Source organism: Schistocerca americana, chromosome 4, assembly GCF_021461395.2.
Source record: "Schistocerca americana isolate TAMUIC-IGC-003095 chromosome 4, iqSchAmer2.1, whole genome shotgun sequence".
NCBI classification, from domain to species: Eukaryota; Metazoa; Arthropoda; class Insecta; order Orthoptera; family Acrididae; genus Schistocerca; species Schistocerca americana.
The window spans coordinates 769,756,573-769,774,375 of NC_060122.1; the positions used below are offsets into that span (position 1 = coordinate 769,756,573).

A 17,803-nucleotide genomic window follows, 5' to 3' on the forward strand; every position below is an offset into this window, starting at 1 on the left:
TCTATGAGGGTGAAGATTTGTCTGATGTGATAGAAGAAGAAACAGGAGTCGATTTAGAAGAGATAGGGGATCCAGTATTAGAATCGGAATTTAAAAGAGCTTTGGAGGACTTACGGTCAAATAAGGCAGAATGGATAGATAACATTCCATCAGAATGTCTAAAATCATTGGGGGAAGTGGCAACAAAACGACTATTCACGTTGGTGTGTAGAGTATATGAGTGTGGCGATATACCATCTGACTTTCGGAAAAGCATCATCCACACAATTCCGAAGACGGCAAGAGCTGACAAGTGCGAGAATTATCGCACAACCAGCTGAACAGCTCATGCATCGAAGCTGCTTACAAGAATAATATACAGAAGAATGGAAAAGAAAATTGAGAATGCGCTAGGTGACGATCAGTTTGGCTTTAGGAAAAGTAAAGGGACGAGAGAGGCAATTCTGACGTTACGGCTAACTATGGAAGCAAGGCTAAAGAAGAATCATAGGATTTGTCGACCTGGAAAAAGCGTTCGACAATATAAAACGGTGCAAGCTGTTCGAGATTCTGAAAAAAGTAGGGGTAAGCTATAGGGAGGGACGGGTCGTATACAATATGTACAACAACCAAGAGGGAATAATAAGAGTGGACGATCAAGAACGAAGTGGTCATATTAAGAAGGGTGTAATACAAGGCTGTAGCCTTTCGCTCCTACTCTTCAATCTGCACATCGAGGAAGCAATGGTGGAAATAAAAGAAAGCTTCGGGAGTGGAATTAAAATACAAGGTGAAAGGATATCAATGATACGATTCGCTGATGACATTGCTATCCTGAGTGAAAGTGAAGAAGAATTAAATGATCTGCTGAACGGAATGAACAGTCTAATGAGTAGACAGTATGGTTTGAGAGTAAATCGGAGAAAGACGAAGGTAATGAGAAATAGTAGAAATGAGAACAGCGAGAAACTTAACATCAGGATTGATGGTCACGAAGTCAATGAAGTTAAGGAATTCTTCTACCTATGCAGTAAAATAACCAATGACGGACGGAGCAAGGAGGACATCAAAAGTAGACTCGCTATGGCAAAAAAAGGCATTTCTGGCCAAGAGAAGTCTACTAATATCAAATACCGGCCTTAATTTGAGGAAGAAATTTCTGAGGATGTACGTCTGGAGTACAGCATTGTATGGTAGTGAAACATGGACTGTGGGAAAACCGGAACAGAAGAGAATCGAAGCATTTGAGATGTGGTGCTACAGACGAATGTTGAAAATTAAGTGGACTGATAAGATAAGGAATGAGGTGGTTTTACGTAGAATCGGAGAGGAAAGGAATATGTGGAAAACACTGATAAGGAGAAGGGACAGGATAATAGGACATCTGCTAAGACATGAGGGAATGACTTCCATGGTACTAGAGGGAGCTATAGAGGGCAAAAACTGTAGAGGAAGACAGAGATTGGAATACGTCAAGCAAATAATTGAGGACGTAGGTTGCAAGTGCTACTCTGACATGAAGAGGTTAGCACAGGAAAGGAATTCGTGGCAGGCCGCATCAAACCAGTCAGTAGACTTCAGCGGATCACGCAGAATTTCACTATTCGTCTACGCCACTTCATCGCCAGTGATGGCAGGCACATTGAACATGTCGTAAATTAAATTCGAATATCTGTAGTGACGTTTACATGCTGAATAAAGTGTGTGCACGCCGTAGTTTGTAACTAATTTAGTTTTGTTTCATGTAGTTTAATAATTGTCATCCTGAATAAACTTTAACTTTGTGGGACTCTGATAATGTTGTTGTTCACTCACTTCAATAAGATTCAAGTTTGTGTGTTTCGAAGTAACTGGCTGTCTTACGATAAACAACATTACATGTGTGACACACACTTCGTTCATAATAAAACTTTTTATGGCGAATACAATGTATTTTCGTGTGATACTGGGTAGGGACATGTTAATTATCACTGCTTAAGGTCTGAATAAATGTATCATTAAACTTCAGCGAAGGCTGCTCTTGGCTCACTTTTGTGTTTTTGTTGTAGAAGAATACTTATCTTGATCTTTAACCTTGGTTTAATTTTGAGGTGTAAGCCCTATACACCCCCTAGGTGTCCTCAACAATCAGGGAGTCCTTGGAACTACGTAGAAAGCAGTGCCTTCCATGGTTGGGACTGAATAGAAAGTTAACTTAAATCACACTAACGTGTTAATTTGACGTCTTCTGTAGAGTACAGCAAGCTCTTCATAAACACCTGGAATTGGTCGCTAACTCTTTGAGAGTAATAAAAAATCGAATGCTGTGAAGAGGGAACAATCTGCCACAACAGAAGCAGATGGATGCAAATCGAAAACATTCTACCCAGCGTGGCGGAAGGATTCCCTGATAATAGTGATTTCCCTAAATCACTCCAGGCAAATGCCGGGATGGTTCCTCTGAAAGGGCACGGCCGACTTCCTTCCCCATCCTTCCCTAATCCGATGAGACCGATGACCACGCTGTATGGTCTCCTTCCCCAAAAACAACCAACCAACCCTGATAATAGTGTACGATCGCTAGTCTGCAGTGCTTGCCGAGAAAAGCAACGAAGTGCCTTAAGAATAATTCGACGCCCTCGTATATGTACGCTCTTTCGAATGCTGTGCTGGCTTCCCGCACCCGATACGTAACCTCGTCGATCACGAAGGATCACTAACTGCAGAGTAGTCACTTTCGAACACGGACTCTTTCACAGAGGATCTGCAGCGTGCCACATCAAGGGCTGCTGGCTGGATCCTCGATTTCATGAGCTCCGGCCTGCTCCACGAAATGACATATCCTTTAGGCACTCCAGCTAATTAGATTCAAGAGCGGAATGTAGGTCTCTTCATCGATCATTTCCATCTCATGCTTACAGGGTTTGTGTACGGTGCTTTCTCCACACAGGACTTCAAGAAATTTTTCTGTATCAGGTGTTAGAAACTCCGGCCATTATGGGGAAACATCTAGTCCTTAAGCAAACCCTATAAGTTCCGACCACAACCGATTTAGGAGGACAGGGAAGGTCGTCTCCTCAGCTCTAGGCTCAAGAAAGCTTCCTTCACCCAGAAATTGTCCCCTTTTGAGTTTCCCCGTATTTTTAACATCATATATTGGATATTCTTGACACTGCATTGAAATACTGCCGTTACGGTGAATAGCTTCCTGTCTACAACAGTGATGTAAATCGTTGTAGCAACGAGCATGGTGGTTCACCGAATGGAACGCAGGCAGACAGTAAGTTTGGCAAAGCTATGTAGTGCTTCAAAATAAAGTCGGATGAGGAGCCTGAGCAAGTCGTAAGAGTATATATCACATGCGATCTTAAAGTAAGGGAAAGCACCGACACTGAGGCAAGATCTAAGACATTTTCATACGAGCTGTTACGTGTTAGGGTTCAGTTTTCACATTCTAAATACTAGGGGAAGCCTAGGTGTTAATAAAGCTTTGTTATCGTAATTCCACTATAGAGTAAACTCTTTATATTAAGAAACAAATGGCATTAAAATTCTGGAGACAAGGTAAAAATCATTGGAGTGTAATTCGAAGTGTGCCAGAGACTTCTATTGTGCCCTAAACATTTCAGTCGGCACTGGGATGCATTGAGTTTTCTGTGTGGGACACGTTCTCGATTTTTTGCAGACTTTGAGATTAATTGTATGAAAATGAATAGTTATGAATTATTTTACTATGTTTGCTAATAAATACGCTGTAATGGAACCCGGAATATCTGAAAACTGTCATATTATAGCCTTGAGACTTGCAGGCCACTGCGTCCTGAAAATATCACGGTGTATTATTTAAAGCTGACCAGCTACCTGGTTATCGAAGCACACCAGCATAGACTGATTGCAGCTCCGAGCGATTCCCATATCCTACGAGATAGGCTATGAGGGACAATGTCGGAAGAGTATGGCAGTGGAAATGTTGAGTTAATTGCAATGCCCGATTCACAAATGTACTACGAATAGGCAAATAATGTGAGCAGTGGTAGTAATGGGATGATTATGTTTGATGGTCAACAACACAGATAAGGCACGTGTCGCATTGGACTGTGCGTGTTCAGTACGGACTAAGCATCAGTGCAGGTTGTTTACGAGTAGCGCACACTTGATATTTGCATTCAGAGGTCGATGTCGACTTGCAATGAAAGACCCAACAATGCTCCAAAAACGGCAGATTGTGGGGGCCCGATTAGCTGGAACATCGGTAACCACTGAATGTTTCAAGAGCAACTGTATCGACAGTCATGACAGCCTACACAAAACACGGAAAGACATCGCCGTGTAAACGTAATTGTGGGCACAAGTCAAAAGTAAATGACTCAGATCGTCGTATGCTAACACGAATTTTATCAAAACAATACAAAACTGCGCCAGCTAAATTGATTACAGAACTCAATAGACCCCTTATCTATCGATACTGTTCGCCGAGAACTCCATAAACTGAATAGTCATGGACGAACTGCTGTACCGAAACTATTAGTGATGACAACCAAAGGAAAGAAGCGTAAAACATCGTGTAAGGAGCATAAATCCAGGTCGGCTGATCAATGGAAACAAGTCATATGATCCGACGAGTGAGCATCGGGCCAGCCTTACGTCTGGATAATACCAAAAGAAGCCTACAATCCTGATTGCTTGATTCCAACGGTTAAGCATGGAGGTGGAAGTGTGATGATGTGGGCAGCCATATCATGGTATTCTGCTGGTCCCATCGTTACTCTCAAAGGCTGTGTTACAGCAAACAAGTATGTGAACATTTAGGGTGATCAGATGCATCCCACGATTCAAACGTTGTTCCCCAACAATGATGCCGTATTTCAGGACGGTAATGTTCCCCTCCACCAGTCAGGACAGTAGAATCGTCATATGAGGATTATGCAGCTGAACTGCAGCGTCTTTCATGACCAGCACGGTCCCCGGACTTTAACATTATCGAACCGTTTTGTGCGGTACTTGAGCGCAGACTCCGGAGCAGATTTCCGCTTCCCTCGTCTCTACAGGAGTTAGAAGAGGTTCTGATCGAAGAGTGGCGTAACATTCCACTGTAGACTATCATCGCAGCCGTATTACGGGCAAATGGGAGTCCAACCCCATTTTAATAATTCATTCCCAAGTTAGTACAGGTGTTCACATTATCTTGGTTTTCCCCTATAATTCACGGCACTGTTAACCATATCTTTGCAGTCTCGAGTGGGCAGTAATGACCAGTTTTACTGTTGTCGATAATGGTGATAGCATTTCTACATCTACATTTATACTCCGCAAGCCACCCAACGGCGTGTGGTGAAGGGCACTTTACGTGCCACTGTCAATACCTCCCTTTCCTGTTCCAATCACGTATGGTTCGCGGGAAGAACGGCTGCCGGAAAGCCTCCGTGCGCGCTCGAATCTCTCTAATTTTACATTCGTGATCTCCTCGGGAGGTATAAGTAGGGGGAAGCAATACATTCGATACCTCATCCAGAAACGCACCCTCTCGAAACCTGGCGAGCAAGCTACACCGCGATACAGAGCGCCTCTCTTGCAGAGTCTGCCACTTGAGTTTGCTAAACATCTCCGTAACGCCATCACGCTTACCAAATAACCCTGTGACGAAACGCGCCGCTCTTCCTTCGATCTTCTCTGTCTCCTCCGTCAACCCGATCTGGTACGGATCCCACGCTGTTGAGCAATACTCAAGTATAGGTCGAACGAGTGTTTTGTAAGCCACCTCCTTTGTTGATGGACTACATTTTCTAAGGACTCTCCCAATGAATCTCAACCTGGTACCCGCCTTACCAACAATTAATTTTATATGATCATTCCACTTCAAATCGTTCCGCACGCATACTCCCAGATATTTTACAGAAGTAACTGCTACCAGTGTTTGTTCCGCTATCATATAATCATACAATAAAGGATCCTTCTTTCTATGTATTCGCAATACATTACATTTGTCTATGTTAAGGGTCAGTTGCCACTCCCTGCATCAAGTGCCTATCCGCTGCAGATCTTCCAGCATTTCGCTACAATTTTCTAGTGCTGTAACTTCTCTGTATATTACAGCATCATCCGTGAAAAGCCGCATGGAACTTCCGACACTGTCTACTAGGTCATTTATATATATTGTGAAAAGCAATGGTCCCATAACACTCCCATGTGGCACGCCAGAAGTTACTTTAACGTCTGTAGACGTCTCTCCATTGAGAACAACATGCTGTGTTCTGTTTGCTAAAAACGCTTCAATCCAGCCACACAGCTGGTGTGATATTCCGTAGGCTCTTACTTTGTTTATCAGGCGACAGTGCGGAAGTGTATCGAACGCCTTCCGGAAGTCAAGGAAGATGGCATCTACCTGGGAGCCTGTATCTAATATTTTCTAGGTCTCATGAACACACAAAGCGAGTTGGGTCTCACACGATCGCTGTTTCCGGAATCCATGTTGATTCCTACATAGTAGATTCTGGGTATGCAGAAATGACATGATACGCGAGCAAAAAACATGTTCTAAACTTCTACAACAGATAGATGTCAGAGATACAGGTCTATAGTTCTGCGCATCTGCTCGACGACCCTTCTTGAAGACTGGGACTTTTCCAATCATTTGGAACCTTCCGTTCCTCTAGATACTTGCGGTACACGGCTGTTAGAAAGGGGGCCAGTTCTTTCGCGTACAGGAGCATGTAAGGGAACAGGATGTTACAATGGTAGTGTAGAGGGTAAAAATGTAAGACAGGAATAGATACAGCAGTTAATCCAGCACATAGGGTGTAAGCTCTACTGGTATCACCGGTCCAGAAGCGTACTTACCCGCGCGGACCTGGACGTCCCTGCTGATGAGCCTGCCGACGCTGTTGGAGGCGACGCAGCGGTAGACGGTGGAGTGAATGTCCTGGCGGTAGGCGGCGGGCGGGAAGGGCATGAGCACGAGCGTGCCGTTGCGCAGCACGCGCCGCACGCCGGGCACGTCGGCAGCGGGCGCGCCGTCCACAGCCAGCCAGTCCACCGTGGGCGGCGGGCTGCCGCTCGCCGAGCAGTCCAGCCAGCCGCCCGACGAGTTGGAGAACTCCAGCCGCGCCGGCGGCTCCAGCAGGAAGCTGGGACCGCGCAGGTGCGAGTCGAACGCCCGCACCTCCACCGTGCCTCCTGCAACACCGCGCCGACACCGACACCGGTCAGACACACCTGCTGCCGTCTCCATCTACACTAATGAGCGTCAAAAACCGCCACCGAGATCCGCCATTGCTGGTTGCCTATCTAACGCCTTCAGCCAACGACCTTGCCGCAATGGTAACATGGTTACCATCAGAAGTTAAGCGCTGTCGGACTTGGCTAGCACTTGCATGGGTCACCCTCCGGGTCTGCCGAGTGCCGTTGGCGAGCGGGGTGCACTCAGCCCCTGCGAGAATAATTGAGGAGCTACTTGACTGAGAAGTGGCGACACCAGTCACTGAAACTGACAACGGCCAGGAGAGCGGTGTCCTGACCACATGCCCTTCTGTATACGGATATTGTGACGTCTAAGAACTGAGATTGATTCGGCGGCCGATCGGTACCGTTGGGATTTTTGGACGTATTCAGACAGTGTTTTTTTTTTAATCCAGTGTGAGCCGTGGTAAAAATTTGCTGTTTTGAAGAGCGTGCAGCAGCGCGTAGTGTGAAGCAGTCGCCCTCCGTTTCTGGCGGTGGCGCCGCTGTGGCTATCGCAGCTTTGGTGTCTCCATCTGGTGGGAAAGGGGAAAGGTTGCCTGTTCACGTGCATCTAAGGGGCGCTATGAGCTAGCCAGAGTACGACCTCATTCCGTTCCCCCACCTCCTCCTTTTCCTTGATCGGATACGGATCCTGTACACCTCCAGAAAACTCGATCCTCCTCACCCGCTTGTCTCCCCCATCCGCTCCCACCCCCGCCCACTGCCGCACCTGTATTCCCACGTCCCACCCAGTCTCCATCTCTCCATCCTCCTTATCCTCTCCCAAGGTGGCTTCGGCAAGCTCCCTCTTCCTGATGATGCCCTCCTCCACTCCATCTACCCCTCCTACTAACTTTGATTCTCCCTCCCTCTTCCTGTGTTTGCTCCTCTGGGCACCCTCCCTCCCTTCTCTCCCTCCTTCCCTCCCTCCTCCATTTCTCCCCACTCCTCCCCCGGGCTTCCCCTCCCCTGTCCCTCTACTCCTCCTCCCATCTCCTCAGCCGTTGGCATCTTTGTTCTCCCCTCTCCCCCCCCCTCACCCTTCTTCCCCACTTGGCAAGTCCCCGGACTCGCACACGCTACGTGGACATTCGCGCGCCGGAGATCATAGCCATTAGTGTCTCGTGTGTGTCGTCGTGTTTAGTGTTCAGTGTTCACCGTCACACTCCATCGTTCTCCAGTGCCATTGACATCTTCAGTGTTTGTGCTTCATGTCAACAGTTTGTAGTGTGGATTGTCATCGAGTGTGAACGGCTTCATGTTTTTTATGTTCGTGTGTCTACTGATTTTTCCCCGCTGTTTTGTTCCAACTCATGTGTCTTCTCTGTTTTATCATTGTACTATCTTTGGCTGAAGAGCGGCGTATTGTGCTGCTGCCAGCCTACCTGTTATACAGGTATTAAAATCACAATAAAGAAAAAAAAAAAAAAACTCGGCACAGTCAGTCTGGGTCAGTTTCTCGTCCCTAGCTTGCTAGTCTGTCTCTCGTCTGCATTTGTTAGGCTGTTAATGTCTGTCTGTCGTTCGGAGCTGCCTCTGTCATGTTTGTCGGATTTGGTGTGTTAACGAATTTATTGATTGGAGTGCAATGGCCTAATTCCTGAAATATGTTTTGATCTTGCCTATCATCTTGAGAAGCGCTATCTGTGTACTATAGAGCATCTTAACTTGTTTGGCCAACCTTGTAGAATTTTATATAAGACTGCATTTTATGGGCTTTTATTTAAATGATCATTTTAGTATATAAAGTTGCCACCCTTTCACCGTAATACTTGTTGTACCTTCGGTGGCAATGTTAATATCGTAATTCTTAGTGTTTTGTACCATTTCCATCCCTCCTACGGGGGTGCATAGTTTGTGTGCATGTGTAAATTGTTAAAACTTTAGTTTAAAGTAACGTGGTGTGTTGCAGATTTGCACCAGTGTAGTCTTCCAGAGGCTGCTGTGAGCGGTCGTAACTACAGCAGTGTCAAAAGGGAGCGGCAAGCTTCTCTGCCCGAAAGCTCATACAGTCAAAACTTGTTTCTTTGTGCCTTTGAATAAATTGTAACTTGATCTTTAAAGGGTGCTTTGCGATTATAATATTAAATCTGTTTCTTTTAAAAATTGCTGTTAGGCACTATTAAAGTGAATATAATTCCCATTTGTTAAAAGGAATTTGGTTATGATTTCATCAGTTACTCCCTGGCAACTACTTCCACGCTTTCATAGTGTGATTAATATTCTTGATGATTCGCTAGTAAATAAAATAAATTATTAAGAATATTCTTTGAAAGTAAAACCACGGTTCATAATGCCTTCAACCAGAGGTTGAAAATACTGCTTCAGTCAACAAGAAGCTCTCAGTAGTACTTTCATTTCTTAGCCCCAATCTATATTCACCTACTATGTTTCCTTCTCTCCCTTTTCCTACTCTCGAATTCCAGTCACCCATGACTATTAAATTTTCGTCTCCCTTCACTACCTGAATAATTTCTTTTATCTCATCATACATTTCTTCAATTTCTTCATCATCTGCAGAGCAAGTTGGCATATAAACTTGTACTACTGTAGTAGGCGTGGGCTTCGTGTCTATCTTGGCCACAATAATGCGTTCACTATGCTGTTTGTAGTAGCATACCCGCACTCCTATTTTTTTTATTCATTATTAAACCTACTCCTGCATTACCCCTATTTGATTTTGTGTTTATAACCCTGTATTCACCTGACCAAAAGTCTTGTTCCTTCTGCCACCGAACTTCACTAATTCCCACTATATCTAACTTTAACCTATCCATTTCCCTTTTTAAATTTTCTAGTCTACCTGCCCGGTTAAGGGATCTGACGTTCCACGCTCTGATCCGTAGAATGCCAGTTTTCTTTTTCCTGATAACGACGTCCTCCAGAGTAGTCCCCGCCTGGAGATCCGAATTGGGTACTATTTTACCTCCGGAATATTTTACCCAAGAGGACGCCATCATCATTTATCCATACAGTAAAGCTGCATGTCCTCGGGAAAAATTACGGCCGTAGTTTCCCCTTGCTTTCAGCCGTTCGCAGTACCAGCACAGCAAAGCCGTTTTGGTTAATGTTGCAAGGCCAGGTCAGTCAATCATCCAGACCGTTGCCCCTGCAACTACTGAAAAGGCTGCTGCCCCTCTTCAGGAACCACACGTTTGTCTGGCCTCTCAACAGATACCCCTCCGTTGTGGTTGAACCTACGGTACCGCCATGTGTATCGCTGAGGCACGCAAGCCTCCCCACCAACGGCAAGGTCCAAGGTTCATGGAAATTCATAAAAATGCAATACCTAGGTTCTTGGATTTGATCGTAATCTTGTACATTCGATGTACCATTGTTCGACATCCACTTACAAAAATATAGGAAATTAGGTACAAATACATATATTTCTGTAAGTTAAAGTCCTTTTGGTTTAACCATAAGACGAGCTATATTGATGTCATCTGATTAATTAGAATTACATTACATCTTATTCCTTAAATTGTTATTATAACGAGAAAATTTTATGTAAATTATGTACCCAGCTACTAAAGTCTTCGCCTCAAGCAACATGTGAAAACATAGTGCCCGTCAGTCCCCTTTTCACCACAGTACCAGCCACTCATGTGTATACACTCAAGTGACGAAAGTCCTAGGACAGCGATATGCACATACACAGATGGCGGTAGTAACGCGTACTCAACGTATAAAAGAGCGGGCCGTTGGGGAAGGAGTCATTCGTACTACCGTGGTTGATGTGAAAATAGGAAAAAAAGTTGCGACACGATGTTAGTAGGTATGCAATGACTTATGTCATATCAGTATATGTCGAATTCTGCGTTTCTTGAACGTTGTGATTAGCATCAGCTGCCATACTATTGACATGTACCGGGTCATAGCAACATCCATACGATGGTATCTCTTACGAAAGATGTAAATATTGATGTGTCAGTTGCTTACATGTAAGGGCATAACGCCTTTGGTAACACTATATCTAATACATTTAGTCTTTATGTAAATGCCTCTTATCTGTATTAATGTAAATTTTGAGTTTTATGACCATCGTTCAATTACACTGGCCACGAACGGTGGAAAGCTGTTTGTAGGTATATCATGTATAGCTGTTGTTAATTTAAGAAAGATTTTAACGATGTGTGAAGCCGCGATGGCACCAATACCAATCAAGAACGTTTTGCGGTATATGTATTCGGTAATTAATTCGCGTATGAACGCTTAATATACGCTATTATATTTTAACTGTTTTGTTTAGGAGCTGCAGCTGATAACAATATGCACTTGATGCCAAGGAACGTTCTGTTCTTCGGCAATTGTATTCACGATTGCCGTTTTGAAGAGTGCCTGCTAGCTTTGTTGATGTTCTAGTGGCTGTTAGGAAGGAATATCATGTACCTTGCCGTCATCATAACAATGTAGAAATCATCTGATCCTGCAGTGTCGACCAAGTAGAAACGCTCACAATTAATGCTGAACGCAATGTGAGAACTATAACACAGTCATTTTTGCAACAAATCGACACCAGGGTAGAGGAGACTTCATTGAGGATAATATTATATACGTTTAGCTGTGTACGCGTTTCCACAACCTGTGCTGTGGGCGCTGATATCCTTACAGAGCAGTACACTGATTATCGACGGGACAACATGCAATCCTGCCCCCAGTTATCTTGCTTCTCTGGGAGCAATATCTCGACTTCAGCAAAATGAATAGGACGTAATTTAATTCATACTATTACTTCACAATGTGATCAAAAGTATCCGGACACCCCCCAAAAACATACGTTTTTCATGTTAGGGGCATTGTGCTGCCATCTGTTGACAGGTAATCCGTATCAGCGACTTCAGTAGTCATTAGACATCGTGAGAGGGCAGAATGGGGCGCTCCGCGGAACTCACGGGCTTCGAACGTGGTCAGGTGATTGGATGTCTCTTGTGTCATATGCCTGTACGCGAGATTTCCACACTCCGAGACCCACTGTTTCCGATGTGATAGTGAAGTAGAAAAGTGAAGGGGCACGTGCAGCACAAAAGCGTACAGGCCGATCTCTTGCGTTGACTGACAGAGACCTCCGACTGTTGAAGAGGGTCGAAATGTGTAATAGGCAGACACCTATCCAGACCATCACACAGGAATTCCAAATTGCATCAGGATCCACTGCAAGTACTATGATAGTTACGCGGGAGGCGACAAAACTGAATTCATGGTCGAGCGGCTGCTCATAAGCCTCACATCACGCCAGTAAATGCTAAACTACACCTCGATTAGTAGAAGGGGAGCAAACAGTGGACGATTAAACAGTCGAAAAACGTTGTGTAGAGCGACGAATCACGATACACAATGTAGCGATCCGATGGCAGGGCGTGGGTGAGGAGAAAGCCCAGTGAACGTCATCTGCCAGCGTGTGTTGTGCCAACAGTAAAATTCGGAGGCCGTGGTTTTATGGTGTGGTCGTGTTTTTCATGGAGGGGGCTTGCACCCCTTGTTGTTTTGCGTGTTACTATCACAGCACAGGCCTACATGGATGTTTTAAGCACCTTCTTGCTTCCCATTGTAGAATAGCAATTAGCGATTGCATCTCTCAACACGGTCGAACACCTGTTCATAACTCATGACCAGTGGTGGAGTGATTACACGACAATAACATCCCTGTAATGGACTGGCCTGCACAGAGTCCTCACCAGAATCCTACAGAACACCTTAGGGATGTTCTGGAACGCCGACATCGATACCTCTCCTCAGTGCAGCAATCCGTGAAGAATGGGCTGCCGTTGCCCAAGAAACCTTCTGCCACCTGATTGAACGTATGCCGGTGAGAGTGGAAGCAGTCATCAAGGCTAAGGGTGGGCCAACGCCGTATTTAATTCCAGCATTACCGATGGAGGGCGCCACGAACATGTAAGTCATTTTCAGCCAGGTGTCCGGATACTTTCTATCATATAGTGTATTTGCGACCTTGCGGTAGTAGAATTTATCTGCACTTCCTAAAGCGTAACTTCTTTCTGTGGCAGAATAGCAACATCTCGATTTGCGGCTGGTCAGTACTACCAGTTAATGGGGTATCTTCTAAAGCTGATATGTCTATCGTGTTTATATCACATTTCGTGAATATGAACTGCTGACATGCAGGATAATTATAAATGAAGTTTCGCTACTTGAGACAGTATGGATGGAGAACTATTTACCGATTAAGTACTCAACTTTATAGGGATGAGTTTAGACTCGCTGTTGCAGGATTTGTGTCGTTAGTGTAATGATTTGCCGTTAGGCGCCGGTACTGGTGGGCTATCTTCATTGGATACAAAATGGAAAATGCGAAGCAGTAGAGTGGAAATGTTTATCAAAATGTTACTGTTATACCGCAGAGGTGACTTCCTGCTCATGGTTTGTATTCCTCGCGGAGCGTGGCCACGTATTTACTTCCTTGATGATGGGAAACCACGAAGCTTGAAGGCTGTACACATTCGTTCTTGGAACACTCATGCGCTTCTCCAACTACTCTCCTACAGATGTTGGTTTCCTTGGCTAGCAAACATATGTTATTGAAATCTATGTCTTAATCGCAGTTCTTCTGACATTCCACTGCGTACCATTTCACACTCTGTTTTAACTGTGTGCGGCGTTCGTGTTCTCTAATCCGTTATTTTAGTGGCCTTCCTGTATCGCCTACTAACTCTTTGCCGCAACCTCATGTCACTTCAAAGATACTTGCAGTGTGAAGGTAATAATGTACGTCCGTTTTACGTCGGAAACATCTTTTATTTTATTCTGACTGAAAAATGTGTAGAATTCTGCTGATGGGGACAGTAACTATAATGAAGACGGTAACCTAAGTAAGTGAGTGAGTAGGCGGTTACTCATCCTTCTTCTTGTAATTAATAACGTATCGTGTGAAAGTCATGTCTATGAATAAACCTTTAGGTTTTGGCCTTCATTGTATTCTTCAGTGCAGCTCCAGTTCCAAGTTGTTGCTGTTGCTGATAAGGAAGGCACGTGAAGAAAAATTCTTGAGCTCTGCTTACTTGGTGCTGGGCGGTGGTGCGAAGTTGCAGCTAAGTACCTTTTTGTGCTTTTAGAGTTTCTCTACAGTGTTCGAGTATAATGACTTTTATGGAGACTAGAAATCTACTCTGTAGGAATCAGCATGGGATTCGAAAAAGACGGTCATGTGAAACCCAGCTCGCGCTATTCGTCCACGAGACTCAGAGGGCCATAGACACGGGTTCACAGGTAGATGCCGTGTTTCTTGACTTCCGCAAGGCGTTCGATACAGTTCCCCACAGTCGTTTAATGAACAAAGTAAGAGCATACGGACTATCAGACCAATTGTGTTATTGGATTGAGGAGTTCCTAGATAACAGAACGCAGCATGTTATTCTCGATGGAGAGAAGTTTTCCGAAGTAAGTGTGATTTCAGGTGTGCCGCAGGGGAGTGTCATAGGACAGTTGCTATTCACAATATACATAAATGACCTGGTGGATGACATCGGAAGTTCACTGAGGCTTTTTGCAGATGATGCTGTAGTATATCGAGAGGTTGTAACAATGGAAAATTGTACTGAAATGCAGGAGGATCTGCAACGAATTGACGCATGGTGCAGGGAATGGCAATTGAATCTCAATGTAGACAAGTGTAATGTGCTGCGAATACATAGAAAGAAATGTCCTTTATCATTCAGCTACAAAAATGGTTCAAATGGCTCTGAGTACTATGGGACTTAACATCTATGGTCATCAGTCCCCTAGAACTTAGAACTACTTAAACCCAACTAGCCTTAGCCTAAGGACATCACACAACACCTAGTCATCACCTAGGCAGAGAAAATCCCTGACCCCGTCGGGAATCGAACCCAGGAACCCGGGCGTGGGAAGCGAGAACGCTACCGCACGACCACGAGCTGCAGACATTTAGCTACAATATAGCAGGTCAGCAAGTGGAAGCAGTTAATTCCATAAATTATCTAGGAATAGGCATTAGGAGTGATTTAAAATGGAATGATCATATAAAGTTGATCGTCGGTAAGGCAGGTGCCAAACTGAGATTCATTGGAAGAATCCTAAGGAAATGCAATTCGAAAACAAAGGAAGTAGGTTACAATACACTTGTTCGCTCACTGCTTGAATACTGTTCACCGGTGTGGGTTCAAATGGTTCAAATGGCTCTGAGCACTATGGGACTCAACTGCTGCGGTCATTAGTCCCCTAGAACTTAGAACTAGTTAAACCTAACTAACCTAAGGACATCACAAACATCCATGCCCGAGGCAGGATTCGAACCTGCGACCGTAGTGGTCTTGCGGTTCCAGACTGCCGCGCCTTTAACCGCACGGCCACTTCGGCCGGCTCACCGGTGTGGGATCCGTACCAGATAGGGTTGATAGAAGAGGTAGAGAAGACATAACGGAGAGCAGCGCGCTTCTTTACAGGATCATTCAGTAATGGCGAAAGCGTTACGGAGATGATAGATAAACTCCGATGGAAGACTCTGTAGGAGGGACGCTCAGTAGCTCGGTACGGGCTTTTGTTGAAGTTCCGAGAACATACCTTCACCGAGGAGTCAAGCAGTATATTGCTCCCTCCGACGTATATCTCGCGAAGAGACCACGAGGATAAAATGAGAGAGATTAGAGCCCACACAGAGGCATACCGACAAACTTTCTTTCCACGAACAATACGAGACTGGAGTAGAAGGGAGAACCGTTAGAGGTACTCAAAGTACCCTCCGCCACACACTGTCAGGTGGCTTGCGGAGTATGGATGTAGCTGTAGATACTGTAACCAGGCAGCACGCGCACATTTTACAGACTTAGCCGTCTCGAAGATTTTTCCACTTTTGGCCCAGAAGCCACTGATCATGCCCCTCTTCCAGCCTTGGTGCCCACGAGGTTCTAGGTGCTTCAGTCCGGAACCGCGTGACTGATACGGTCGCAGGTTCGAATCCTGCTTCGGGGTTGGGTGTGTGTGATGTCCTTAGGTTAGTTAGGTTTAAGTAGTTCTAAGTTCTAGGGAACTGATGACCTCAGATGTTAAGTCCCATAGTACTCAGAGTCATTTGAGCCATTTTGAGCCATGCCCCTCTGGATATAAGACAAATCACTCCATTTCTGCAGAAATGGCCGCTATCGACAGGGGATCTCAGGTTGATTCTGTATTTATGGATTTCCGGAAAGCTTTTGACCCCGTTCCTCACAAGCGACTTCTAGTCAAACTGCGGGCCCATGGGGTGTCGCCTCAGTTGTGCGACTGGATTCGTGATTTCCTGCCAGGAAGGTCGCAGTTCGTAGTAATAGACGGCAAATCATCGGGTAAAACTGAAGTGATGTCAGGTGTTCCCCAGGGAAGCGTCCTGGGATCTCTGCTGTTCCTGGTGTATATAAATGACATGGATGACAATCTGAGCAGCTCTCTTAGGTTGTTCGCAGATGACGCTGTAATTTACCGTCTAGTAAGGTCAACTGAAGACCAGTATCAGTTGCAAAGCGATTTAGAAAAGATTGCACTATGGTGTGGCAGGTGGCAGTTGACAGTAAATAACGAAAAGTGTGAGGGGATCCACATGAGTTCCAAAAGAAATCCGTTGGAATTCGATTACTTGATAAATAGTACAATTCTCAAGGCTGTCAATTCAACTAAGTACCTGGGTGTTAAAATTACGAACAACTTCAGTTGGAAACACCACATAGATAATATTGTGGGGAAGGCGGGCCAAAGGTTGCGTTTCATTGGCAGGACACTTAGAAGATGCAACAAACCCACTAAAGAGACAGCTTACACTACACTAGTTCGTCCTCTGTTAGAATATTGCTGCGCGGTGTGGGATCCTTACCAGGTGGGATTGACCGAGGACATCGAAAGGGTGCAAAAAAGGGCAGCTCGTTTTGTATTATCGCGTAATAGGGAAGAGAGTGTGGCAGATATGATGCGCGAGTTGGGATAGAAGTCATTAAAGCAAAGACGTTTTTCGTCGCGGCGAAATCTATTTACGAAATTTCAGTCACCAACTTTCTCTTCCGAATGCGAAAATATTTTGTTGAGCCCAACCGACATAGGTAGGAATGATCATCAAAATAACATAAGAGAAATCAGAGCTCGAACAGAAAGGTAAAGGTGTTCGTTTTACCCGCGCGCTGTTCGTGAGTGGAATGGTAGAGAGATAGTATACTTGTGTTTCGATGAACCCTCTGCCAAGCACTTAAATGTGAATTGCAGAGTAGTAATGTAGATGTAGATGTAGAGACCACAATTAGTGTACCATTTTCCGCGTCTCCCCGACAAGCTTTATTTGCCCTCCACTGCCAGTGTTGCCACCTGCAGTGCGTGAGTGGTTACGCACGTCGATGTGGAACATAGGAGGTGGTCATTGTAATGTTACTGGACCGTGTATTGTACCATATACACACAATAAATAGGGCTGAGTCGAGGGGTTAGGCGGCCACTGTGTGCGATGTGGGAGACGCCCATTCAGCGCTCTGGCGCCGTACTACGCCGCGCGGCGTGGCTCTGCGTTGTGTTGTGTTGTGTCGCTGCCCCCACGGCACCGCCCTCGACCGTGGAGCGGCTGCCACTCGACGCCCTCACAGCCGGAGGAGAGGTCCGCGTGACGTCACGCGCTCATTAGAGCGGCCGCGAGGGC

At 45.3% G+C, this 17,803-nt stretch overlaps 1 protein-coding gene across 1 annotated transcript in view; it reads right to left on the reverse strand.

Annotated features, from left to right (window-relative positions):
• The window catches only part of LOC124613790 (Down syndrome cell adhesion molecule-like protein Dscam2), a 197,609-nt gene extending 190,423 nt beyond the window's left edge, over positions 1–7,186 (reverse strand). Inside the window, exon 1 of the mRNA XM_047142511.1 lies at positions 6,796–7,186. Within this exon, the coding sequence (XP_046998467.1) occupies positions 6,796–7,186 (391 nt within the window). The remainder of the gene's footprint in view (positions 1–6,795) is intronic.
• Between the last annotated feature and the right edge of the window lie 10,617 nt (positions 7,187–17,803).